Source organism: Chionomys nivalis, chromosome 7 (genome assembly GCF_950005125.1).
Source record: "Chionomys nivalis chromosome 7, mChiNiv1.1, whole genome shotgun sequence".
NCBI classification, from domain to species: Eukaryota; Metazoa; Chordata; class Mammalia; order Rodentia; family Cricetidae; genus Chionomys; species Chionomys nivalis.
In genome coordinates, this window is record NC_080092.1 from 64,694,124 (window position 1) to 64,719,364 (window position 25,241).

Genomic DNA, 25,241 nt, shown 5'->3' on the forward strand with positions numbered 1-25,241 from the left:
GGAGTGTGTGCCAGTTAGCTGCCCTTAGGATGAGGAGGAACTTGGTACCTCTCCTCCTTGCTTAAGAATTCAGCCTCAGGGGGCTGGAGAGATGGCTCAGAGGTTAAGAGCATTGCCTGCTCTTCCAAAGGTCCTGAGTTCAATTCCCAGCAATCACATGGTGGCTCACAACCATCTGTAATGGGGTCTGGTGCCTCTTCTAGCCTTCTGGCATACATACAGGCAGAATATTATGTACATAATAAATAAATAAATAAATATTAAAAAAAAAAAAGAATTCAGCCTCTGAGGGCTGGAGAGATGTCTCAGTGGTTAAGAGCACTGGCTGTCATTTCAGAGGACCCAGGTTCAATTCCCAGAACCCAAATGGCAACTCACTGATGTCTGTAACTTCAGTTCCTAGGTACCTAACAGCCTCATGCAGGCAAAATATCAATGCACATAAATAAGACAAAACAAAACAAAACAAAACAAAAAGCAAAAAAAGCCTCTGCCAGGCATAGTGGCACACACCTTTAATCCCAACACTCAGGAGGCAGAGGATCTCTGTGAGTTTAAGGCCAACCTGGTCTACAAAGCAGGTTCTAGAACAGCCAAGACTACTCAGAGAAAAATAATTCAACCTCATAAGAAACCATAGGTAGCCGGGCGGTGGTGGCACACGCCTTTAATCCCAGCACTTGGGAGGCAGAGGCAGGCGGATCTCTGTGAGTTCGACACCAGCCTGGTCTACAAGAGCTAGTTCCAGGATTGCTACTACTTAAAGACCAGTAGGTTATATAATGGATCCCAAACCATCTTGGACTGCAAAAAAGCAAACAAAACTAAAACCCCCAAATCAGTGCTCTTGCTGCCGAGACTGATGACCTAAGTTTAGTGACAAGACCTACTTGGGGGAAGGAAAGAGCCAGTTGATACAGCTTGCCCTCTGAACTCCAGAGGGGCACAACTTACAGTTTGAGATGTGTGCTCTCAGCTCTTCCCACCACCACACCTTCACTCTGCGATCGTGGAGTATAGATCCAGAAGGCCAAGCAACACCTTTGTCTCTAAATTGCCTAGGTCATGATGTTGCCTAGGTCAGGATGTTTATCACTGCAAGAGAAAAGTAGTGCATGTCTGTGCTCGCAGACCCGTCTCCATGCAGCTGTGTTCCTCCTAATCCACATCAGCAAACGCAGTCCTGCTTTGTCCTGCCTGCCTTCCCCATGCCTAACTCTCTCCTCTCTCCCCATCAGGTGTCGTGGAAGTGTACCGAGTAACCAGACGTGTGGAGCTGGGGATAAAAGCCACTGCTGTGTGCAGTGAGAAACTCCAGCAATTGCTAAAGGACATCGATAAAGTATGGAACAACCTGATCGGCTTCATGTCACTCGCCACACTCACGGTGAGCCCGCAGCAGCTCCTCTTCTTTCCAGAAGCCTGTTTTGAATAAGATGCACTTATTAGAGGATGAGTGTGCCAGCTGACTGCCTTGTGGTGATGGAGGTCTGAGATAGCAGTCCCAGAATGACTTTGGAGTTCCAAGGCACACTGGAACTTGGCAAAATGAAGTGTACAACAAAATCTTTATCCGTTTTTTTTTTTTTTTTTTTTTTTTTTTTGGTTTTTCGAGACAGGGTTTCTCTGTAGCTTTGGTGCCTGTCCCGGAACTAGCTCTTGTAGACCAGGCTGGCCTCAAACACCCAGAGATCTGCCTGGCTTATCCATAGTTCTTTTATTTTTTTTTTTTTTTTTTGGTTTTTCGAGACACGGTTTCTCTGTGGCTTTGGAGCCTGTCCTGGAACTAGCTCTTGTAGACCAGGCTGGTCTCGAACTCACAGAGATCCGCCTACCTCTGCCTCCCAAGTGCTGGGATTAAAGGCGTGCGCCACCACCGCCCGGCTATCCATAGTTCTTAATGTGTGTATTTGTATTTGTGTGTGAAGGCCAGAGAACAGCCATGGATATGTGTTCTCACTTTCTCCCTGTGTGAGACAGGGTCTCTGTTGTCAGCCTCTGTGCACACAGACCAGATAACCCACAGGTTTCTGGAGCCTCTGTCTGTCTTCGTAGTACTAGCAATACAGACATGTGACTTTACCACCCCTGACTTTATACAGGTTCTGGGAAATTGAATTCATGTCCCCACGCTTGCACAGAAAACTGTCTCCCAGCATCCATCATTCTTAATTCTTACACATGCAAGGTTTTTGTTTGTTTGTTTTGTTTTTGTTTTTTCAGACAGGGTTTCATCTGTAGCTTTGGAACCTGTCTGAAACTCACTCTGTAGATTAGGCTGGCCTTGAACTCATAGAGATCTGCCTGCCTCTGCCTCGCGAGTGCTGGGATTAAAGGTGTGCACCACCACCTTTAATAGCAAATTTTACCAAAATGTAACGGTTTGAGTTCATCCCTTTGCACGTTTTTACGTCCCTGGTGCTCCTTAGGAAGCTGTGTGGTAGGCCACATTGCTGTCCGACACTCACCGCTGTTATTACTTTTCTTGGGTTTATCTTTTTCATGTTATGAATAGCTCTACTCTGAATAAACAGATGACTAACTCCCTTCTGGGTGTTCAGTCTCTCAAAGTGGATGGCGAAGGCCAGAGTGTGTGCACATGCATGTAGCCTGCATGGCTGCTACAACACTTTCTGGGTAGCGTTTAAGGCCTGCTGTATTCTAAACCATAACTGACTTGTTCTCTTTCCATCTCCCAGAAGCTAATCACTTCTTTGGGCCATTTCAGCATTCTTTTGATGGAATACAGCTGTCGACGTGTTTCTAGTCATAATAGATATCCTAGGAAACATGCCAGTTTCCTGCTGTTATTTGTAGTGATATTTTGTTTGTGTTTTCACAAAGCTTGCCTAAAGATCAGAGTGAAGAGCTAAGCCTCTAGAGGCCAGGTGGTAGTGGTTCACACTTTTAATCCCAGCACTAGGGGGCTGGGACTGGGATTATGACTGGGTGGAGAGAGGAGACAGGAGCTCATTGCAGTCTGAGGACAAGATCTCCCCTTTGGTCTGAGCATCGGTAGAGGTAAAGGTCTCTCTAGTGACTGACCGCTCTGCTTCTCTCTGATCCTTCAGCCTTCACCCCCCACAGCTAATTCTGGGTTTTTATTATTAAGAACAATTAGAATTCATGCTACAGTTACTAGTGTCTTCTCACATTTCCCTGGGCAGAACCTTTGTGTTTCCATGGCCAAGTGAGTGCATGCTGCCACTTCTCCAGTCAGCTGGGCCCCTCCTGCAGGAGGGAGGAGTTCTCAGTGCTCTCAGCTGACAGCCCCTCATAGCCAGCTGGTCCATTGTGTCCTAAACAGCAGATCTCACAGCTGTTGCATTGCTTCTCCTTTCGCTGGATTAAGTTCTTAATGAGTTTAAATAAGGGGCTTGAGGATGGCTTCTGAGAGCCACATTGCTCGCTTGTTCGGTTTCTGGTTTTTTTTTTTTTTTTGGTGGTGCTAGGGCTGGACCTCAAGACCCATGAAGGCCAGAGAAGTTACCTCTATTGGCCCATACACCCTACCTAGTTCTTTTCTCTTTTTCCAAAAGCCCTTATCAGTCTATTCGTTGTGCCAATACCAAGTTGTTCTTTATACACTGTATAGCTGATTGTGTCATTGAAATCCCACATAAAATCCTTCAGTGGGCTGGGCATGGTGATGCACGCCTTTAATCCGGCACTCAAGAAGCAGAGGCAGGCAGATCTTTGTGAGTTTTGAAGCCAGCTTGGTTACAATTTGCATTCCAGGACAGTCTGGGCTACACAGAGAAATCTTGTCTCAAAAATAACAACAGCCAGGTGGTGGTGGCTCATGCCTTTAATCCCAGCACTTGGGAGGTAGAGGCAGGTGGATCTCTGTGAGTTTGAGGTCAGCCTGGTCTACGGAGCTAGGTCCAGGACAGCCAGCGCTGTTACACAGAGAAACCCTGTCTTGGAAAACAAAACCCAAACCAAGCAAACAAATAAACGTGTGTGTGTGTGTGTGTGTGTGTGTGTGTGTGTGTATTCCTGCAATGGGCCTCCGCAGTCTTCAGGACCTTAGCCAAACTTAGTGTGGTGTTTCCTGCTACTAAACCAGACTGCTTTCCCTCTGAGTTCAGCATAGTTTTCCCCAGAGGGCATTCCCAGTACCCTTTAGTCTGAATCAGAGGCCCTTCCTGTGTGAGTATCTTTAGAACATTTCTCTCTCACATCCCATAATGCTCACCTCATTCATTACTTATCTTATTATAACAAAATACCTCACTGAAGCAGCTTGAAGAAGGGTTTGTTTGGCTCCCAACTCGTGGTGCCGGCCATCCTGGCAGAGAAGGCGTGGTCTTATGAGCTCCCAACCACTGATCCCATTGTGTGGGTAGACAGGAAATGAAATGGTGATCTGTGAGTACTGGTCCTCCCCCTTTCTCTCTCGTGTTCCAACTGAGTTCCATGGTTCACTGTGTTCACAGCATAAAAATAAACTTGATAGTCAGGAGGGGTTTGCTGGCAAGAGTACCAGAAAGGATTTCTTGTGTTCACCTTCCAGGCTCCATGTGAGCCCGACACCCAAGACAGAGCCTTGTAAGAGCCCAGTGCATCCGAGGCTCACACATCCAGGGTCACTGCTCTGCTGATGCCACTTCAGAGCATGCTTTTCCAGTGTCCTAAATGTACAGCCACCAAAGGAAGCCAGCAAACTTTCTGAAAGCCCTGGAATCTAGAGAGTTAGTGAAGTAACCTGCGGTGGCTCTTCATACGAGGTATTGTGGTATTTTGTCAGGGCACTCTCTCCACATAACAGATCTGTTGCCACATGGCTGGGAGGAAGGCTGTCACATGGTGATTAGGTTGTGCTTAGTGATAAAATCCCATGTTTAGAAGTGTTCTGCTTTTTTCAACCTTCTTTAATGAATATTTATTGCATTTGTAATGGAAAATAAATTTTCCCTCTGGTAGAGAAATTTCCCTTTGCCTTCACACACTCGAAACCCTTTTGGTGCTGTGGTCACTTCTTCAGTCGTTCTGATGGGTTATCCAGTCCACTGAACTCTGTGGCAGGGTCTTTAGCTGCATTAAATCTACACAGCAACTTGACATCTTCACTCTGTCACCATCTTGTCCTGAGGCAGGGAAGGACGAGAGGCATCTGGTCTGCTCTCTGCTTCATCCTATCTTGAAAAGAGTGAGTCAGGCAGGCAAAACCGAAGATGTGCAAAGGTTTTTGCTGGGGAGTAGATTGGCAAAGCATAAGGTTAATGAGAAAAGTTTAAAGCAAACAAACAAACAAGCAAAGCCAGGATCTTGTCCTGGCACACTGTAAATCTGAAATCAAGTCACTTTCTGTTGTATCTTACCCCCTTGCTTTATTTCCCAGGATGGTGGAGTGTCACAGGCTTCCCACTTTGCATTTACGTGTGAAGGCTCCTTGTTTTGGTGACAGTCGGTTCTCACTTCTTCCTCCAGTCATCCGGCAGCCCTCTTCTTCTGGTGCTGCTGGAGAAAGCTGACATGTCTTCCTTTCCCTGAGCTCTTAGAAAATATCCCTGAAGCCCAAGGCCATGAGCCAAGCTTGTTATGCATTTCTCCTTCCGGTTAGGGTGAAGAATAAACCGGCAAGTGACCGCCCCGGTTGCTGGCCTGTGTTCACTATGTGAAGTGGCTGCTGTCACTAGGGGCAGTAGAAGTCATTTTCCTTGGGCTACGTCTTCCACAACTTCCGGGCTCCTGGGTTCTGCCGTTGTTCATGAAGAGGACTTGCTGTAGGCTTGCCTTGTCACTCCAGGCCACTTTTGAGTTCACACACAACAAAATGCCAAAGTCTTAGTAACATCGCACCATGAGTTCTGTGACTTCCCCATCTGTATCACCTGTGCCCTGTCAAGCTGTGGCCTGTTTCACCCCTCCGACAGCCTCCTTGTACACTTCCCAGTCTCTGCCCGGCTGCAGGTTTTACACCCAGCATCACTTTTGTCCAGACCTTTTCAAAGAAGCCATGGTATTCGATTTGTGTCATCATTTACCTAGAATGTTCTGTTCCGTTCATATCTGGTGTCTCTAACATACTTAGCAGGGCCAAGATGTTAGGGAAAAGGAGAAGGGTTCACAGTCATGCCTTCTCCTCAGATGCTGTCTGCAAGCCTCGACTCCCAGTACCCAGATCTGAACTCACTTCACATATAAATGAATTACAAAGTGTCTAAAATATGTTTAAGGCTATTTTACAGATTATTAGAAATTCTGTGCTAGGTAGGGTATGGTGGTGAATGCCTTTAATCTCAGCACAAGCAAAGGCTGACAGTTCTCTATGAGCTCAAGGCTAGCCTGATCTACATAGTACTCACGTAGAGTCCTAGTGAGTTCTAGAACAGCCAGGGCTACATAGAGAGACCCTTTCTCAAAAACCAAAACTGAAAAGAAACAATGAAAAAGAAATTTTATACTAAGCCAAAATTTATTTACTGTTTTTTTTTTAATGAAACTCCAATTCAACAGCAGTTTTAAGTCAAGCACTATGACAACATAACCAAAGGAAGGTCCACTGATTTGATACCTGGATGCTAAAAAATGCTGGCAGGAAAATGCTAAAAGTATTTGTTTTCTATGATTAAAACTTTTTTTGTTTCTATAAAAACAGAAAACTTTGTATGTGCAGTAAGAACTCTACAGTGCAAAGCAGGGTCTGGGATCTGAGCGAGGTGTTTGAGGCAACATTCACTGGCGTGTGGGTAGCATGTGCAGTGCAAGTTGTATGTTATGTGTCTAGCATGAGGGCTGTGGTGAAGTCACACGAGGCAACATGGAGAAATGCTGCCAGGTTCACTAGCATCTGGTTGTGAGTCAGTGTTTGGTTGCATATTCAGAAACTGTTTACTGCTGAAACGTTCTGAAACTCCCACATCTGGCTATGAGACCCATCTTGGTAATCACAACTCACAGTTTAAGAAGCAGGGTTGCAGGGCCAGAGAGATGGGCTCAGCGGTTAGGAGTGCTTGCTGTTTGTTTTAGTCAGTGTTCTCTTGCTGTGAAGAGGCCATGACCATGGCAACTCATGAAAGAAAGCATTTAATTGGGGCTCACTTACAGTTTCAGATATTTAGTCCATTATTATCATGGTGGGGACCATGGCAGCCTACAGGCAGGCACAGTGCTGGAGGAGCTGAAATTTCTACATCTGGATACACAGACAGCAGAAACAGGGAAACTTTGGGCTTAGCATGAACTTTTGAAACCTCAAAGTCCATCTGCAGTGTCACGCTTTCTCCAGCAAGGCCACACCTCCTCCTAATCCTTCTCAGGTAGTGCTACTCTCTGATGACCAAACATTCAAGTCTTTGAGCCTATGGGGGGCATTTTTATCCAAGTCATCTTACTGTTCTCACAGAGGATCTGGGTTTAGTTCCCAGCACCCACATGGTGGTTAACAACCATCCTTAACTTCCGTTCCAGAAGATCTGATGCCCTCTTCCAGCATCCAGTGGCACTGGACATGTGACATGAAGAGATGTGTGGACAGAACAAACATGTGGACATACACATAAAAATACATTTTAAAAAAGAAGCTGATATATAACGGAACTATGTTTTAATCTTTACTAATTATGTGAAATACTTGACAATCAAAGTTGATGGTCAGTTTACAGCAGCCTATAGCAGTCATGACTTATAATTATGGCCACTGATTGGTGTCTTGTTGCTACTGTACATTACAATATAATCCCCAGCCGGGCGATGGTGGCGCACGCCTTTAATCCCAGCACTCGGGAGGCAGAGGCAGGCGGATCTCTGTGAATTCGAGACCAGCCTGGTCTACAAGAGCTAGTTCCAGGACAGGCTCAAAAAGCCACAGAGAAACCCTGTCTCCAAAAACCAAAAAAAAAAAAAAAAAAAATAATCCCCAGCTTATAGATATGTGTTTAAGAGGGCTAATTTGTTGTTGTTTTGTTTTTTTAAGACAGGTTTCTCTGTGAAGCCCTGGCTGCCCTGGAACTTGATCTGTAAACTAGGTTAGCCTCAAACTCAGAGATCCACCTGCCTCTACCTCCTGAGTACTGGGATTAAAGGTGTACATCACTGTAGGCAGAGGTAGCTCATTCATTTCCCAGCCACCCAGACCCGAAATAATCACAGAGAAACTATATTAATTTTACAATACTGTTTGGCTAATAGCTTAAGCGTATTTCTATCTAGCTCTTACATCTTAAACTAACCCATTTCTATTCTGTGTATCACCACAAGGCTGTGGTTTACTGGGTAAAGTTCCTGTGTCTCCTTTGGCAGCTACATGGCGTCTCTCTGACTCCACCTACTTTCGCTCTGTATGTCTGTTCAGATTTCCTGCCTGGCTTTATTCTGCCCTGCCATAGGCCCAAAACAGCTTCTTTATTAACCGATGACAATAAAGCATATTTACAGTATACAGAGGGGAATCCCACATCACACCACCATTGCCTAGGAGAGCTAATTTTGTCATTTGGAAGATTAGTTTAATCACAGGGTGGTTTATACAAAGACTACAGTTCTAGCAGTTTCCAGTGTATTCTTTTCACTTGCTTTCCTGTGTGCCCCATAAACAGATATTAAAGGACTTTTATTAATTTGACTGATTTCAAGTCTCATAGTTTTCTCATTTTCTAGTCATTTCTCTAATAGTCCCTGATGTGGTAACATGATGTCAAACTGTCCTTGATGCTTGAGAGTTATTTGCTGCTAAAGCCAGAACAATCTTGGATAAGTGCAGCCAAGAGTGTGACTGGTCAGCCTAGTCTTGGTCAGTCTAAAGTAGTGGCTCTGGATGATATAATCACCAGAGAGTTCTGCTGCTCAGCAGCTCTTCTCAGCTCCGTGTTCAGTGATGTCACACAGCAAGCCTGAGAGTCAGCCATGATGGAGGACTTATCGTATGGAATTCAGCAAATGTTTCACTGGTACTTGGTTGATCATTTGCTGGCTGTTTGCATTTAAGAAGGGGCTGAGAAAAATGCTGATGATGTAGATATTAAAAGTGTTTAAAACCCATCACCTGTGAACAGTCCGGAAGCTGAGAAAACATGCCTGCGGCCAGCAGTCCCTCAAGTCTTTGACCAGTGGAGTTTTCAGAATGTTTTTGTTGTTTCAGTTTAGTCTAATCAGAACCTGGGGGAATGGCTTAGTGGTTAAGGGCACTGGCTGCTCTTGCAGAGGACCCAGGTTCAGTTCCCAGCACCACATGGCAGCTCACAACCATCTCTGGCTCCAGTTCCAGGTGATCTGACATCCTCTTCCATTGTCCACGGCATTGCCTGCATGTGGTACACAGAAATACAGGCAAAGAAAACACCCATGCACATAAAAATTATTAAAAATCACCAATATTCATGCAAGTGTTATACTTATGAAAACAAAAGTTGACCATGAATCTAAAGGATGGGCAAAAATGAAAAAAATTATATGTTCTGTGAAAATCCTTTGACAGGGAATTTTTTTTTTTTTTTTTTTTTTTTTTTTTTTTTTTTGGTTTTTCGAGACAGGGTTTCTCTGTGGCTTTTTGAGCCTGTCCTGGAACTAGCTCTGTAGACCAGGCTGGTCTCGAACTCACAGAGATCCGCCTGCCTCTGCCTCCCGAGTGCTGGGATTAAAGGCGTGCGCCACCATCGCCCGGCTTTGACAGGGAATTTTTAATAAGGTGAACAGATATTCATTCTCTCCTGCTGTTTTGGTTTTCAAGGGGTTTTGTTTGTTTGGTTTGCTTTGGTTTTTTAAGACTGGGTCTCGCCATGCCGTGCTGGCTTTCCTGGAACTTGCTGTATAAACCAGACTGGCCTCCAAGTCACTGAGGCCTGCCTGCCTGCCTGCCTGCCTGCCTGCCTGCCTGCCTGCCTGCCTCTGCCTCCCGAGTGCTGTAATTAAGATCCTGGGCCACACGGACCTGAAGGCCTGGAAAATATTCAGACTGTTTCTGTCCCTGCCTAAAGTTCACTGTAGGGCTTTCATAGTCAACCCCTGTTCTGATTCCCAGTGCCGCCACGGATCTGCTTCCCAGAGCTTAGGAGCACAATATTGAAATGCAGTCATGTTGATGAAATGTCACTTTGCTCCCTGTGAGTAGTAGTCCATTAATGCCCCCAACTTGTTTATCCATCTTATTACTAGACACATGTTAGTGCCAGATTTGGCTAATTTGGATACAGTTACTATGAATGCTTTTTTGTTGACATATTTTGCCTTTTCTTAGATAAATATCCAGGAATAAAGTTGAAGGCACATATAGCAAATGCGTATTTAATCTTTAAGAAATTGACAGCTTTAGCCGGGCGGTGGTGGCGCACGCCTTTAATCCCAGCACTCGGGAGGCAGAGGCAGGCGGATCTCTGTGAGTTCGAGACCAGCCTGGTCTACAAGAGCTAGTTCCAGGACAGCAGGACAGGCTCCAAAACCACAGAGAAACCCTGTCTCGAAAAACCCAAAAAAAAAAAAAAAAAAAAAAAGAAATTGACAGCTTTTTTTCAAAATTGAGACCTGCGCCTTTAATCACTTCACTGCGTTCCCCATATTTCATAGATTGGGGAAGAATAACTGGATGATACCTGTAAAGAGCCGAGCATATTAGCACAGGCCTGCAGGCGGTTACTCCATCTGCTGTCTCTCTCAGCCTTAGCTGGGCTCTGTGGCCACCACCTACACTTCTGACCTGAGCAGCTGCAACTCAGCCTGAACCAAACTATGCTCTCTTCTGTCCTTGCGCCTAAAGTGGATCTTCTCAGCTACCCAAGCCTTGTCCTTTCTGTCCTGTACATGCCCACAGCCTGTAGAGTCCACCCCTTCTCAACCCTTCCGTGAGCCCTCCTGCCCTCTCCCTTTGCTGTCTTAGCAGTCATCCTACTGAAGCCGTGCCTTGAGGACCGCCACTCCAGTCTCTTGCTGACACTACCACAGAAGACAGGGTTGTGCCCGTGATGCTGTCCCACCTCCTTCTATTCCTTTCTGGTTCTTGGTATTCTAGCCTCATGCCCACCTTGGCTTGGCTCCCACCCTCGATTTCTCCTCATAGCTGGACTTTGCTCAGATGTCTGCTTTGTGCTGCTTGTGTGTGAGACATCCTTCCCCTCTCCACTGCCTCCAACTCATCACCCCATTGACCCATCACCTTCCATAGTGTCATCAATACTCAGGCAGAATGATTGTGAGTTCCAGGAAGCCTTAAGTGCCCTGTCGAGTGCCTGGATACCCAATACTTACCCCAAAGTAAGCACTGTAGCATTAAAAGCCTTGCACTGCTTGACACCCCCCAGCTCCACTGCAGACAGTGAGGTCCCCAAGAGTAGGGAGTGGTTTTCTTCCCACTGGCATTGCTAGCAGCCAGGACATAGCAGCTGCTTGGCAGATCTGGGAAACTGAGCAGTTGTTACTAGCTGACTTCATTTTATAGTTGACCTACACAGCCTTTGAAACCGCTATGTCCTTACCCAGTCTTTCCTGTCATCCTCAGCCGGATGAAAATTCACTGGATTTTTCCTCCTGTATGTTACGGCCTGGGATTAAAAACGCTCAGGAGCTGGCCTGTGGGGTGTGTCTCTTAAATGTGGACTCCAGGAGCCGGGTAAGTTCTCGCCTTCCCCTTCAAGTGACAAGGTTCATCCCTCACGTGATCTGAGGGACAGCCACAGGGAGCCCACTTTACAGCAAGCTCTGTGACCAGAGCTGGGGATTTCGAAGTCTAGAAAGTTCTATAGAAGCAGATGTGGTCTTTTGTACAGGGTAGTGGAAAAGCTGCTGAGGGAGTGGATGGAGTCTTCCCTCCCTGCTGAGCCTGCAGTTCCCAGGGCCTCCACAGCACGCCATGCACTGGGTGGGGGAAAAATGCCATGCTGTGTGGATTTACCTGGAGGCAACAGGCCTGTTCTAGGGCCTTTTTCTTTTCTCTCTTTCTTTCTTTCTTTCTTTCTTTCTTTCTTTCTTTCTTTCTTTCTGTCTTTCTTTTTCTTTCTTTCTTTCTTTTTTTTTTTTTTTTGACCATATGGTTTCAACATTTCAGAGAGAAGAGAAGCCTGCAGAAGAACAGCCTAAAAAAGTATGAGCCAGTTACAGGTTACCTTAGTGTCTCCATTTCAGTCTTGTGTGTTAAGAGGTCAACAGACAATTCTGTTGTCGTCCTGGACTGTGCCGATCGTGAATCCTCTACTGACTCGTTTTTGTCCCCATAATGTTTGATCAAATCAACTAACGTGTCTCTGTGGAGCCACTGCTGTCTTGCTTGCATGCTTGTAGCTGCTAATCAGCTTCTGGTGTTGTCATTATCTTTCTCTGCCACAAACTAGCACCTTCTGGAAGACTAGAAGTTGTAGTGACGTACAGAATGAGATGGGAGAGCTTCAGGATTTAGAGGATGACAGATAGAAACAAATCATTCTGGTTTTAAGATTTTCTCCGTGGTGTTTAAGAAAACAAACTGCAAAATGTTTAACTGGAGCTACGGCTGAGAGGGACGGCTGTCACTCACTCGGTTGTCAGCTCTCAGCGGCATCGGACCATTGGTTCTCAACCTTCCTAATGCAATTTCCTCATGCTGTGGTGACCCCCAACCATACAATCATTTCCTGTCTACTTCGGAACTGTAATTTTGCTAATTCATGAACCATAATGTAAATATTTGATATGCAACCCCAGAGTGGGTCATGGCCCACAGGTTGATCTCTAGTTCTTTTTTTTTTTAAATATTTATTCATTTATTTGTTATGTATACAATATTCTGTCTGTGTATATGCCTGCAGGCCAGAAGAGGGCACCAGACCTCATTACAGATGGTTGTGAGCCACCATGTGGTTTCCGGGAATTGAACTCAGGACCTTTGGAAGAGAGGGCAATGCTCTTAACCACTGAGCCATCTCTCCAGCCCGATCTCTAGATCTTTTAAATGTTTTCAGTCCTGATAGGACTGTAATCAGCCATGGAACTCTAAGGGGCCACATGTTACAGTCATGGCAGCCTCCAGGGAGGGTGGCCTTTAAAGTAAGGGAATCAATTACCCACAGCCCTTGGCTATTTTAATTCTGTGTCTTGCTCATCCGTCTCTCCTGTAACGACCACCCACCTTTTCTGTGAAGACTGGGCCCTTTGCTGAAACTAGGCTGAATGGTACTGACTTTTATACCTTTAATTAGCAGTAAAAATAAATAAATAAATAAGACTTTCCTACTTGAATCCTATAGCCACCTGCTCAGCTTTTGTCTGTGTGTGCCATTCGGGCCCCAGCCTCTGTGAACCTGGGAACTGCCCGCAGTGGCTGCTAACAAACACTCAGATGAAAGGAGAACCTGACTTGACCTGTGTCTATTTCTGGCAGGCATTCAACTCGGAAACAGACAGTTTCAAGCTGGCCTATGGAGGACACCAGTACCACGCCAGCTGTGCCAACTTCTGGATCAACTGTGTTGAACCCAAGCCTCCTGGCCTCCTCCTGCCAGACCTTCTCTGAAAAGCTGCTCAGTGAAGCTCCAGCTGATTTTTGGTTGTTTCTGTCGCATGACTTGGGGTGACAAGGATCAGTAAACAGGATGCAAGTGCTGCACAGTTCCTTCCCATCCGTGTCTTTAAAGCATTCCCCAAGAGGTGGGGTGGAGAGACTGCAATGGAGAGGCAGCCTCTGACCAGCACGTCCCCCTGCTCCCTTTGAGACTTGAGGTGAAGTGCTAGACCTAAACCACATGTGGCACTGGATGCTTGTTTACTTTCTCCTCTGATTTTCCGATTTTTGTTGACGTTAATGTTGGTCTGATTTTTTTTAGGATAGGATTTTGAAGCATGCCCCTGGCTGACTTTGAATTTGTAGAAATCCTGTCTCTGCCTCCCAAGTGCCGGGTCATAGATTTGTGCCCCCTACTCTGTTTCTCTTATTCCCGTAAGATATTTTACAGTGTGGATCACAGTTTCTGTGAGGACTAATCTGCTGCTGAAGTGTTTAAAATGTGAAAAATTAACAAAAGAAAAAATAAATTATCCTAGGCCTGGAATCCACAGTTTGTCTCCAGGTCCCATGAAGCAGGACACATTTCTCTGCATTTAGCTTGTAGATGCTTGAAATGAATAAAGGGGATTGTGATTAACCTGACGCTCTGTACCTGTCTCCACCTCCTGTCAACCCTCACCCTCTTCTCCTTCCCTGAAAGGCAACTCTCAAGGAGACCCTCCTGCTTTGACAGAGCCCAGGGCCTGTGTCTGGCTGCACAACCCTTTACTGAGATCCCGCTGTTTTATCTCAGCGTCAGGACTAACACAAAGCATGGTATTTTTCCTCCAAACAAAATCTGTAAGAGCCATGAAATGAAATCTCTTCATATTGACCTCTCTCCACATTCCCAAAGATGACTGCATAGGTCATCTGGACTTTGCAGTATTTCAGGAGAGACCCGAGAATGAACCCACTGTGAGAGTGGAATTCTGGGCCTAGTGGGTGGTTCTCAACCTTCCTACCGCTGTGACCTTTAATACAGTTCCTCATGGTGTGGTGACCTCCAATCAAAATTATTTTTATCGCTACTTCAGAAGTGTAATTTTGCTGTTATGAATCGTAATGTGAATATCTGATGTGCAGGATCCTGACATGTGACCCTGTGAGCCCCTCCATCATGACCCTCAAGTTGGGAACCACTGGCCTAGTGAAAGGAGCCGTAAGGTGTGTGTATGTGTGCGCATGTGTGTACGTGTGTTGGAGAAACACATGCATGTAGCAGAGAAAAGCAGTTAGCAACAGCACTGAATTTTCAAATGAAAAGGCTGGTGTAGGAATTTGTCATGTAAACAAAATGCATAAATCTAAGAGACCTGAAGCTTCAGTGGTTAAACGGTGTGTAACTTCCAGGAGAAGCTGAGCAGTCTGGGTCAGCGTCTCTCCGTCTCTCTGGCTGTTGGTTTTATGTGTTGGGAAGGACTTCGGGGCGTACATGCTTCACTGACTTGATTTAGTCTTTATTTAGAAATCTAAAACACTGGCTTTAGTCTATCTCTCTGCTGCTTCTACATAATTCACCATTTCCCCTTCCAGGACAAAACTTGAGGAGATTCTGTGGTGGTCCATCTTGGTACCTTGTGTCTTTTCTCCAAGATGCAGGTCATTTCCAACACTTGGCACAGCTTCTCCTTGGCCATGCTGTAGATCAGGGTGCAGGGAGAAGAGCGTCCGGATGAGTCCAAGCCGTTTACTCATCTGTTCCAGATGACGTCATCCGAGCTACTAACATTCAGACTGCTGTCTGCATTGTGACCACAAGGCCGTTCCCTCCCTGGGGCTGGTGGAGTGTGAAGGTGTGAAGATGGCACACACAGGTGGGTTGGTTTTCAGCCGGCTCTCAGACAGCCCCATTACTGTCCTGCCATAGCCGAGGGTAGCAGTCAGACCCTCCAGTCTGTATTCTAGATTATTCCCTCATAAAAACCAGTAATAGGACTGACCTTAGCCTAAGAATGCTCCCGGTGAAGTATTGTCTGCACAGTGGCCTGTATGCATGGCATCTTAAGTACCTGTTAGCTAGGTTGTCTCCACTTGTAGATTCATTCCAGAATGCCTCGGTTAAAACTCCTTACCATAGGGTAAGGAGGTGCAGAGGAAAATGCAGTGAACATAGACAGAAGTACTGTCTGTGTAGTGCTTCAGATGTTCAGCTAGATCCCCACACCGGGACTTGGGGGCGTGGAGAACATTAGTCGACTGATTTTCTTTGTGTGCATGGATTAAAATGACTCACGTTGCATTCAGGTTCACCTCAGCTCTCTTGTTAGCCACGAGCCCAGTGTCCTTGGAAACAGTAACCAAGGTTACTTATCTCCAAGCTGTGCATTGTGTCAGGCAGCTTCACCCGCCTCTTGAATGGGATTAATAAGCACTGCTGGGTTTGGGAGCCATGCCTTGCCTTTCTGTTCCTGGGGTTGGCGTGTGACCTGTGTCTGGACATGTTCGAGACAGCAGAGGCTCAAGGCGTGCTCAGATATTATCTCTGCTTTCCTTTGCTGTGTCTGCTAGTCAGCATTTCATCTGGGAGACACATTGTTAAATTCATGTTTTGTGTTGCTATACATATTTTGGGTGTTTGGGTTTTTCTTTGTTTTTATTTTTGGTCTTATTTCCTGTTTTTCTATCTATGTATCATCTAAAAGATTTCTTAAAAACAGAAATTGGAAATGCTTGCTTTGTACCAGGGGCTGCTCTGAGAATTCTCCTAAGTACCTTCGAGGTCAGATACCTTTTGTTAATGGATGAACTGTGATGTTTTCAGTCATTTGTCACAAAGAAGGGGTCCTTGAAGCCTGCTGTAGACATCCCAGCAGATGTCACAATTCAGGTCAAGATGTGTGTAGCCTGGTTTTATGTCTAGGTTGGGTACCATTTCTCTGGAAAAGGGTTCACCAAATAATATTGCAAAGCCCCCTCCTTCCTAAGTCCAGCCAAGGAAATAGGGCTTAGTGAAACAGTTCGCTGTGTTTTTTTAAAAGTAACTTTATAGCCGAGTGGTGGTGGTGCACGCCTTTAATCCCAGTACTTGGGAGGCAGAGGCAGGCGGATCTCTCTGAGTTCGAGACCAGCCTGGTCTACAAGAGCTAGTTCCAGGACAGGATCCAAAACCACAGAGAAACCGTGTCTCGAAAAACCAAAAAAAAAAAAAAAAAAAAAAGTAACTTTATAAATACTTTTCATTATAATAATGAAAATTTACCAGTTTCATTCTTTCTGTGTTGAATCTAGTGCAGGGGACTTAAAGAGCACTCACCTCTCATGTCATAGCTGTGGCCGAGTTAATCTGGTGAATGTCACAAGTCATGAAACTGCCTTGTGTGTGATGTGGAATGCGGTCCCATATGGTAAAGGATGGTGCAGCCTTTCCCTCCTCTGTCTACATCTTCATAAACACTACTCTGATTGCTGTGTTTATGTGCTGTAGAACCGGGCATTTCATCTTCTCAGGCTTGTTCTAAGCCACCCCCTCTCTAACAGGAAACACCCTGGACTATGGCCCTTTTCTTTGCTGGGTTAGGATTCCATAGATGAGGTCACTAGAATGAACACAGAGCAAAGCACCTTAGGAAGGCGCTAGACTCCCAGGTGCTCAGGACACCTTAGCTACTTCCCAGTGCTAATGTTTACCTGGATGCCTTTAGAGCGGGCGGGAAGGGGGTTGTTTCTATGTCTGTATGTTCCTGTCAAAAGAACAGCCTTGGGTGTCATTCCCCAGGTAGGGAGGGAGCCAGGAGCAGAGCAGGGAGGAGAAAGGGGTAGCAGGGGGAAAAGGGAGAGATGGCCTGGAACTTATTAAGTAGGCCTGGCTGACTGACTAAAAAGCCCCAGGGATCCTGCTGTGTCCACCTCCCCAGCCCTGAGATTACAAGAGTGTGTCACCACACCTGGCATTTCTTCTTTATTCTTCTCCCTTTTATTGATATTAATTTTTTTTGTTTGTTTTTGTTTTTCGGGACAGGGTTTCTCTGTGGCTTTTTGAAGCCTGTCCTGGAACTAGCTCTGTAGACCAGGCTGGTCTCGAACTCACAGAGATCCGCCTGCCTCTGCCTCCCGAGTGCTGGGATTAAAGGCGTGCACCACCATCGCCCGGCTATTGATATTAATTTTTTTTCACATAATATACCCTGATTATGGTTTCCCCTTCCTCTACTCCCAGTTCCTCCCCATCTCTCCCGCCCCCCCCCCAATCTGGATCCACTCCCTTTCTATCTCTTATTAGTAAACAAACAGGCTTCTAAGGGGAAATAATAAAGTATAATAAGATAAAGCAAAAACTAACACATCAGAGTAGAACAAGGCAAACAGAAGGAAAAGAGCCTGAGAGAAGGCACAAGAATCAGAACCCACTCGTTCGCACACTCAGGAATCCATAGAAACACTAAAGTAGGAACCACAATATGCATGCAGAGGCCCTGATGCAGACCCGTGCAGGCCCTCTGCGTCCTGCCTCATTCCCTGAGTTCATATGAACTTCGCTTATGTTGATTTAGAGGAAATGGTGGTTGTTACATTCTTTCTGCCTCCTCTTCCATGAGGTTCCCAGAGCCCTCCCTAGGTCCCTGGGCTGTCTAGATTCTTGGTCACCCAAATAGTGTTGGGTATGGGCTCCATCTTGTGGAGTGGGTCTTAAGTCAAACCAGATATCGGTTGGTTACTCCCATAAGCTTTGTGCCACCATTGCCCTAGCATATCTTGCAGGTAGGACACCATTGTAGATAACAGGATTTATGGCTTCCTTGGTGTTTATGCTTCTCTTTTGGCAGTGTGCCAAGTACCTTCATGTACCAAAGATGCTAAAACATAGGGATGAAGGTTTCTATATAGGCACCAACTCAACTTCTCCATGTTAAATGAGTTGTGTAGTTGTCTTCAGCAATGGGGCCTTGCTGTCAGTTTGTGGAGAGCAACCTATACTCTTGGCAACAGCCTAGGTGGCTTTGGCTTGGGGATTCCCATGGGACACTTTTGGTCAACACAATGAAATGTAACCCAGGCGTGGTACTGAAAGCTTGATTTGGTGACAAGATGTCCAGCTGGAACTTTCTCTCCCCTGTTATTTGATGATTTCATTGAGATCGCTTTCATGCATGTATATATTTTAAGAAACTTCCTCTGTATTAGGTTTCCATATCACCCCTCAAATGGCCCCTAATTTTAGCTGTCTCTCCCCATTCTCCCTCCCTTAACCCTCTGTTCCTTCTTCCCTACTTGATCCTCCTGTTCTAGCCCTCCCATCCGTCCATAACTATCTGTTCTATTTCCTTTTCCTAACAAGATCCGTCCGTACCCACTACTCCCTTTCTCTATACCCAGCCTCTGTGGTTCTATGGACTTTAGCTTGATTGTCATTGACTTAACAGCTAGTATCCACATAGAAACGAATACTTAGCATATTTGTCTTTCTGGGTCTGGGTTTTCTAGTTCCATCCATTTGCCTGTGAATTTCATTTTTTTTAATGACTGAGTAGTACTCCAATGTGTAAAAGTGTGACATTTTCTTTATCCATTCTTCTGTTGAGGGACATCTAGGTTGTCTCCAATTTCTGGCTACTATGAATAGAGCAGCAATAAACATGATTGAGCAAATAGCTCTGTGGTAGAAGTGTCTTTGGGGTTTATTATGCCCAAGAGTGGTGTAGCTGGATCTTGGGGTAGAATGATTCCCAGCTTCCTGAGGAACCAACACATTGATTTCCATAGTGGTTGCACAAATTTGCACTCCCACCAAGGGAAGGGACCAATGTTCCTTCCCTTTCTCTCACCAGCATGAGCTGTCATTATTTTATTGATCTTAGCCATTCTGACAGGTATAAGATAAAATCTCAAAGTAGTTTTGATTTGCATTTCCCTGATGGCTAAGGATGTTAATTTGTTTTTTTTGGGGGGGGGGGGCTTCGAGACAGGGTTTCTTCTCTGTGTAGCTTTGGAGCCTGTCCTGGAACTTGCTCTGTAGACCAGGCTGGCCTCAAATTCACAGCCTCTGCTTCCTGAGTGCTGAGATTAAAGGCGTGCACCACCAAGCCTTTCAAGTTTCCTCTTTTAAGAATTCTCGCCAGGCAGTGGTGGCGCACGCCTTTAATCCCAGCCCTTGGGAGGCAGAGGCTGGTGGATCTCTGTGAGTTCGAGACCAGCCTGGTCTACAAGAGCTAGTTCCAGGACAGGCTCCAAAACCACAGAGAAACCCTGTCTCGAAAAACCAAAAAAAAAAAAATTTCTCAACTGTGGGCTGGAGAAATGGATCAGCGGTTAAGAGCACTGACTGCTCTTCCAGAGGACTGGGGTTCAATTCCCAGCACCCACATGGCAGCTCACAACTGTCTGTCCAGGGGATCTGACACCTTCACACCAATGCACATAAATAAATCATAAAAAAAATTAAAAAGAATTCTCAACTGGAGCCAGGCGGTGGTGGTGCACACCTTTAATCCCAGCACTCAGGAGGCAGAGGCAGGCGGATCTGTGAGTTCGAGGTCAGCCTGGTCTACAGGACCAGGACAGTTCCAGGACAGGCTCTGAAGCTAGAGAAACCCTGTCTCAAAAAACAAAAAACCTCTGTTGTACCTGTTGTGGTGGCCTATAAAAAAAAGGGCTCATGAGTGCTTCTGCTGTTAAGAGTAGCCTCTGGATTCCCAGGGAGTGCCTGCTGGAAAGGTGGGATAAAGCAATGAGTGAGGGGTGGAGGTTAGAAGCTGAAGATCTGTGTGATCCACTGGAGGTGGGGGTAGGGGAAGGGAGACTATAGCAGGTTTCTGAGCTGAGGGTCTAGAGTGCATATCTGACATTTTTATGTGGGTTCTGAGAATGAACTCAGGTCCTTATGGTTTACACAGCAATCATTTTACCAAGGCATCTCCCCAACCCTTGCCAGGGTTTTTGTAGGAAAGTTTAATAACAAAGAATATCAGCAAGTATTTTCTTTCTATAGTACAATGATTACTATGGGGTTCCTATTCTGTCTGACTTAAAGCTTGGCTTCATGCTGAAAAGTCAGTCTCTCTGCGTTGCTTTTGGTCATGTGCTAATGTTACGTGTATGCTCCTCTGATTTTCCAAATTGTTTTAAAATTTCCTGTTTATGATGTGTGCATAGAAGGGTGGATAAATAGCATAAAACAAGGTAAAATTGATGGAAAAGCATTGCAATAAAGTAAAATTTGCAAGATAGAAATCATTTATATATGTCACTGGCATGTTTGTATTGCTAAAACAGACATTCCATGAACACATGACCAGCTACCCCGCAAGTCAAATGAAAAAGCACTGGCTGGCTCTCCTCTCAGACAGGCTGTCTGGCCTCCCAGCGGTCACCTAGGAAAGCTTGTTAGACTTCTGCTGCTACCCTGATGGGCTGTGGCAGCTGGTTCATTGTGAAACAAGGAATAAAGCTAAGGAAGGCTATTGCTCTTTGCTTATACTATAGAAGTTTTGTGTTATTAGATGAGCAAAGGCATGTCTTCTGTTTCTTTGATGGTAGACTTGACACTTTGATTTACCAAGACAAAATGGAATGCAACACCTTTCGTGTGTGTTTGTGCGTGCGCGTTTGCCAGCAGGAAGTGCCCAACCTTTTTACATTGTGACGTGACTTTTGTCTGCTACGATGTGGGGGCCACATTCACAGCTATCCTGGGATCTGTTCACGAGCTGCAGGTTGGACACACCTACACCCACATGCTGATGATACCGATTCCCGATTCTCTGCATGGGTGTGAAATGCTGACATGATTCCACCAGGGTTTCTATTTTAAGTACGGACCATGAGCATCCTAATGGCCACAGCGGAACAGTGTCTGAGTACTGACACACATGCACACACACCTGAAATGATTCGTAAAGGGCTTATGTTAAGCAGATAGATTTATTAAAAATAATGCTAATATAATCCCAGGGCACACTGATTTCAAGAGGGTCTTTGCAACAGATTTCATCATAATCACTTATCAACTAAACTTAACTTATAGAATTGCTAAATAACAGAGGAAAAGAAAGGACCGGGCTAATTAATCCAGTAGAGACTAAGCTGGCCTTGATATCCTTAAACATCTATCCAGCCAGCAGCCACGGGCAAAGCTGGTCTCTAGAGGGTTAATCAAGGCCCAGGGCGATCTTTGCAATGGACTCCTCCTGCACCTGCCAAGGCTCCGAAAGGCTTGGGAACCAGAAAGAAAGCAGGAACAGTATCCTACACTGTTCCAGGTCTTATAAAGGATTAAAGGCCAGTTAAAGATTTTCATGTTTGCTATTTCAAAATGCTAGTTTTAAAAAATTTTACTAGCAGTGTTTTCCCTCCACGTCTCTTAAACGCAAACACCCAGTGTAGAAACACTGGCAGGAGAACCAGAGAGGAAGAGGGAGAAGACTGTGTGGCGGATGCTGGTGCTGCTGAGGGGCTGCGGATGCCAGCTGTGGCAGCACTAAATCCCCCAGTAAGGCATCAGGTGTCGGGAGTCATAAACGTCTGGAAAGACACCATAGGGTGTGTCTATCATCTGCACGGTCGACTTCCCGAAAAGCTGGTTCTCGTAGTCTATCAGCTGCTTCCAGAAGCCCACGTTGGGCCTGATGACAGGCCTCCGGGCTTTCACCCACCTGTACGCCTCCAATAGACACACATTGTGGAATTTCATCAGGTACGCAATGCAGAGGGTGGCCGAGCGGCTCACTCCCGCAGCACAGTGCACCAAGGTTGCCCCATGCTTCTTGCTCACACTGTGGATCTTGTCAGCCACAGTGTCAAAGTACAATCCAATGGGCGCATGAGGAATGTCAGCCAGAGGCACTTTAACATATTCAAGCTGGGGCCAGTTGTAGTTGGGGATCTCAATGGTAGCATTAACGATGCAGGTGATGCCTCGGGCCTGGAGGAGGTGCCGGTCGGAGGCCACACTGCCTCTGCCCAAGAAGAGAGAGGAGGTGATCTGAGCAATGCCTCCTGTGTCTCCCTCGGAAATCATCCTCCGAGGAGCCATGAGAGTCCGTGGGAGCGTGCTGTGACCTCTGGAGCTCATGAAGATGCCAGCAGTCAGTCACACTTTCATCATCGGAGGGGCAAGACCAAAGAATGGTGAAGTCTGTCCTCCACCAGGGAATTCAAGACTGCAGCCTCCTTCCTACAAGACACGGATATCTGATGTCAGAACTGCACGCTACTCATTTGCCACAGCTGCTTCCAGTACCGGGAAGGGAAAGAGCTAGGAAGCTATTTTCTAAGGCAGAGTGCATTCTTTGTAGAAGTACACAAATCCCTTTCTATTGACTATTAGGAAATGTAGCCTGTAATGACAATATGTAAAAATCAATATAAAACCAAGCTTTCTTTTCTTCAAAGCCCTTCAGTGAAAATAGTCACCCTATTTTTAGGAAAGTTAAAGACAGAAAACATGCCTAACTGGTTCCTGAAGAGCCATCTGGCAGAATCCTGCTGAAGGAAGGGCATTCCTTGATTTTTCAGGGCTGGGATCAAACCCAGACTGAAGCTGGCTAGGCAAGTGCGTTTATCACTAAGTTACTGTCCCTGCCCAGAAGTCCAAAAGGCTGTACTCCAGAGACACAGCATCAGGTCCTCCCCACACCGAATTCTAGACAGGGAGACCTTGTGGAGAAGGTGTCTGAAAGTGATGTCCCATCAGACAAGGTAGGTGATAAACTACCTTAATAGAATAACAAAACTAAGTTGGAAGCTAGCAGAAATAAAAAAGCCAAGCCATCTTTGTTCGTTACTATTTAAAAATACTTTTTTGTATTTATTTTTTGTGTGAGTGTCTGTATGAGGGGCATGTGGAGGTCAGAGGAAGTTGTGAAGCTTGGTTCTCTCCTACTATGAGTTTCGGGGATCGAACTTGGTTTTATCAGGCTTGGCAACAAGTACCCTCGGTGCGGGAGAATTGTCATATTTTAAATAAATGCTGATTGGCTGATAGCCAGACAGGAAGTATAGGTGGGAAAACCAGACAGTAAGTAGAAGTGGGGCAATGAGAACAGGAGAATTCTGGGAAGAAGGAAGTGATCTGCCTCCGCTGAAAGGTACGGAGCCATGTGGCTAACACAGATGAGAATAATGGGTTAATATAAGTTGTAAGAGCTAATAAGTAATAAGAGCTAATACGAAGCCTGAGCAGACTGTGTAATTTCTTTGAGGCTTACCGACTGTGGGAACTGGGCAGGACAGAAACCCCAACAAGCAGCAGGCCCTCATGTTACATACCCTTACCTGAGCCATCTTTTTTTTTGGCTTTTCGAGACAGGGTTTCTCTGTGGTTTTGGAGCCTGTCCTGGAACTAGCTCTTGTAGACCAGGCTAGTCTCCAACTCACAGAGATCCACCTGCCTCTGCCTCCCGAGTGCTGGGATTAAAGGCGTGCGCCACCATCGCCCGGCTCTACTGAGCCATCTTACCAGCCCAAGACACCCATTATCATTTTATGATCCATGAATACTTTGTAAGTCCAATTAAATTTAAGTAAAATACTGTAGCCTTCCAATGAAAATAATCCCAGGCAACTTGAAGGCACAGTCATTGTGTGTGTTTATGTACACAGTGCTGGAGAGTGAATCAGGGCCTGCCTCAAACATGCTAGTAAGCACCAAGGGAGTTAAATCCTCACCTTTGAAGGTCAGGCACAATCTTCAAAAATTTTATTACTGTTAATCAGCTAAATAGGAATTTAGCTGAGCTGACTCGGTAATTATAACCTTACCCTCCTCTGCCAATTCGAAGCTTCTGGGTAAATCCTGCTGGATTCAGGGATGTGCTGGCATTAACATTAATTAAGTGCAGTATCTGAAGTCTGTTTCCCCATTAGTAAAGTGTTTACTATAAAATATCGGCGTAAATTTATAACAACAGAAAAGGAAATTATTGAACTGGGCATGGCAGCATATGCCAAGCAGGGGATTGCGAGTCCCAGGCCAGCCTGTGCTACTCAGTGAGACTATGCCTCAAGGTTTCCTGAGATTTCAGACACACCACTCTCACTGCCAAGCCATGTTTCCTAGTTTGTGCGTCCTGATTAAGTGTGTAACACTCGTCTGGTGCCACGGGAAACCTGAGTGCTCAGCCAAACATCTTGCATAGCGGCAGCATTATGGTACTCACGTGCTGAGGAGTTCAATGAGCTGCAGCCCTTGGTCTGGATCCAGAAGGTCTTAGGTAAACAGTGGTTAGTGTATACAAATCAGATCTGTAGGAAGACAAGGATGCAGTGAGTTAGGGAGCCGCATGCCATTCCTCCTGTGGTTTTTGTTTCTCTGTAGCTTTGGAGCCTGTCCTGGAACTAGCTCTTTGTAGACCAGGCTGGCCTCAAATTCAGAGCTCTGCCTGCCTCTGCCTCCTGAGTTTTTGCTAAAATCAAATATGCGATGGATTTTGAAAGCAGGGTCTGCTGAACATCTCTGACGTGACTTAAGGGATATACCAACTAAGTATCGGGGACATAAACCCGGTCTGCAAGCATTAGGCACAGTTTTGGCAAAGGTGATTCAGGGACCACAGCACATACCACTGACGGCATCAGCGTGCTCTCTAGGCCTCTGTAAGACCTCCCTGGCACCCACCGTCACCCCAGGAACATGAGGACCTGAGCCTGAAGTCACAGCAGGAAGAACGGGGTGGCAATGGACTGTGACGTGGGGCACAGAAGTGGTGTGGAGTGAGCATTATCTTCAGATGTGGGTCCCTGACAGCTTCACAGCAACGCCAGAGGCAGCGGCGCCACCAGCTGGCTCTGCTGTGAGGAGAGTAAGCAAGTTCATCCTCGTTCCCGTTTTAGCCTCTGTCCATTCTGTAGCCCG

The 25,241-nt window shown here is 45.8% G+C and overlaps 3 protein-coding genes across 19 annotated transcripts in view; 1 reads left to right on the forward strand and 2 right to left on the reverse strand.

The window, feature by feature from the left end:
• Synrg (synergin gamma) overlaps nt 1-16,400 on the forward strand; it is a 79,875-nt gene extending 63,475 nt beyond the window's left edge. For 6 of the 17 annotated variants that reach the window (XM_057773746.1, XM_057773751.1, XM_057773748.1 and 3 more), the window contains 4 exons: nt 1,239-1,387; nt 11,435-11,545; nt 11,981-12,016; nt 13,289-16,399. In XM_057773746.1, coding sequence (XP_057629729.1) covers nt 1,239-1,387; nt 11,435-11,545; nt 11,981-12,016; nt 13,289-13,420 — 428 coding nt within the window. In that variant the 3' untranslated portion in view covers nt 13,421-16,399. Of the gene's footprint in view, nt 1-1,238; nt 1,388-11,434; nt 11,546-11,980; nt 12,017-13,288 lie in introns of all 17 variants that reach the window. The other 11 variants (XM_057773755.1, XM_057773759.1, XM_057773756.1 and 8 more) reach the window with 4 other exon arrangements.
• A 4,897-nt stretch (nt 16,401-21,297) lies between these two features.
• On the reverse strand, nt 21,298-22,504 carry Dusp14 (dual specificity phosphatase 14). The gene has a single exon (XM_057775294.1). The coding sequence runs from the start codon at nt 22,458-22,460 to the stop codon at nt 21,867-21,869; it is 594 nt and encodes a 197-aa protein (XP_057631277.1). The 5' UTR covers nt 22,461-22,504; the 3' UTR covers nt 21,298-21,866.
• Nucleotides 22,505-22,535: 31 nt separating this feature from the next.
• Nucleotides 22,536-25,241, reverse strand: part of Tada2a (transcriptional adaptor 2A) — a 79,656-nt gene continuing 76,950 nt past the window's right edge. The window contains exons 17-18 of the transcript XR_009057414.1: nt 24,547-24,631; nt 22,536-22,562 (exon numbers count right to left, since the gene is read on the reverse strand). The gene's annotated coding sequence lies outside the window, so the exon portion shown is untranslated. The remainder of the gene's footprint in view (nt 22,563-24,546; nt 24,632-25,241) is intronic.

Excerpts from the sequence above, each read along its gene's own strand:
- Dusp14 (XM_057775294.1), bottom strand. The coding sequence starts at position 22,460 with ATGAGCTCCAGAGGTCACAGCACGCTCCCACGGACTCTCATGGCTCCT.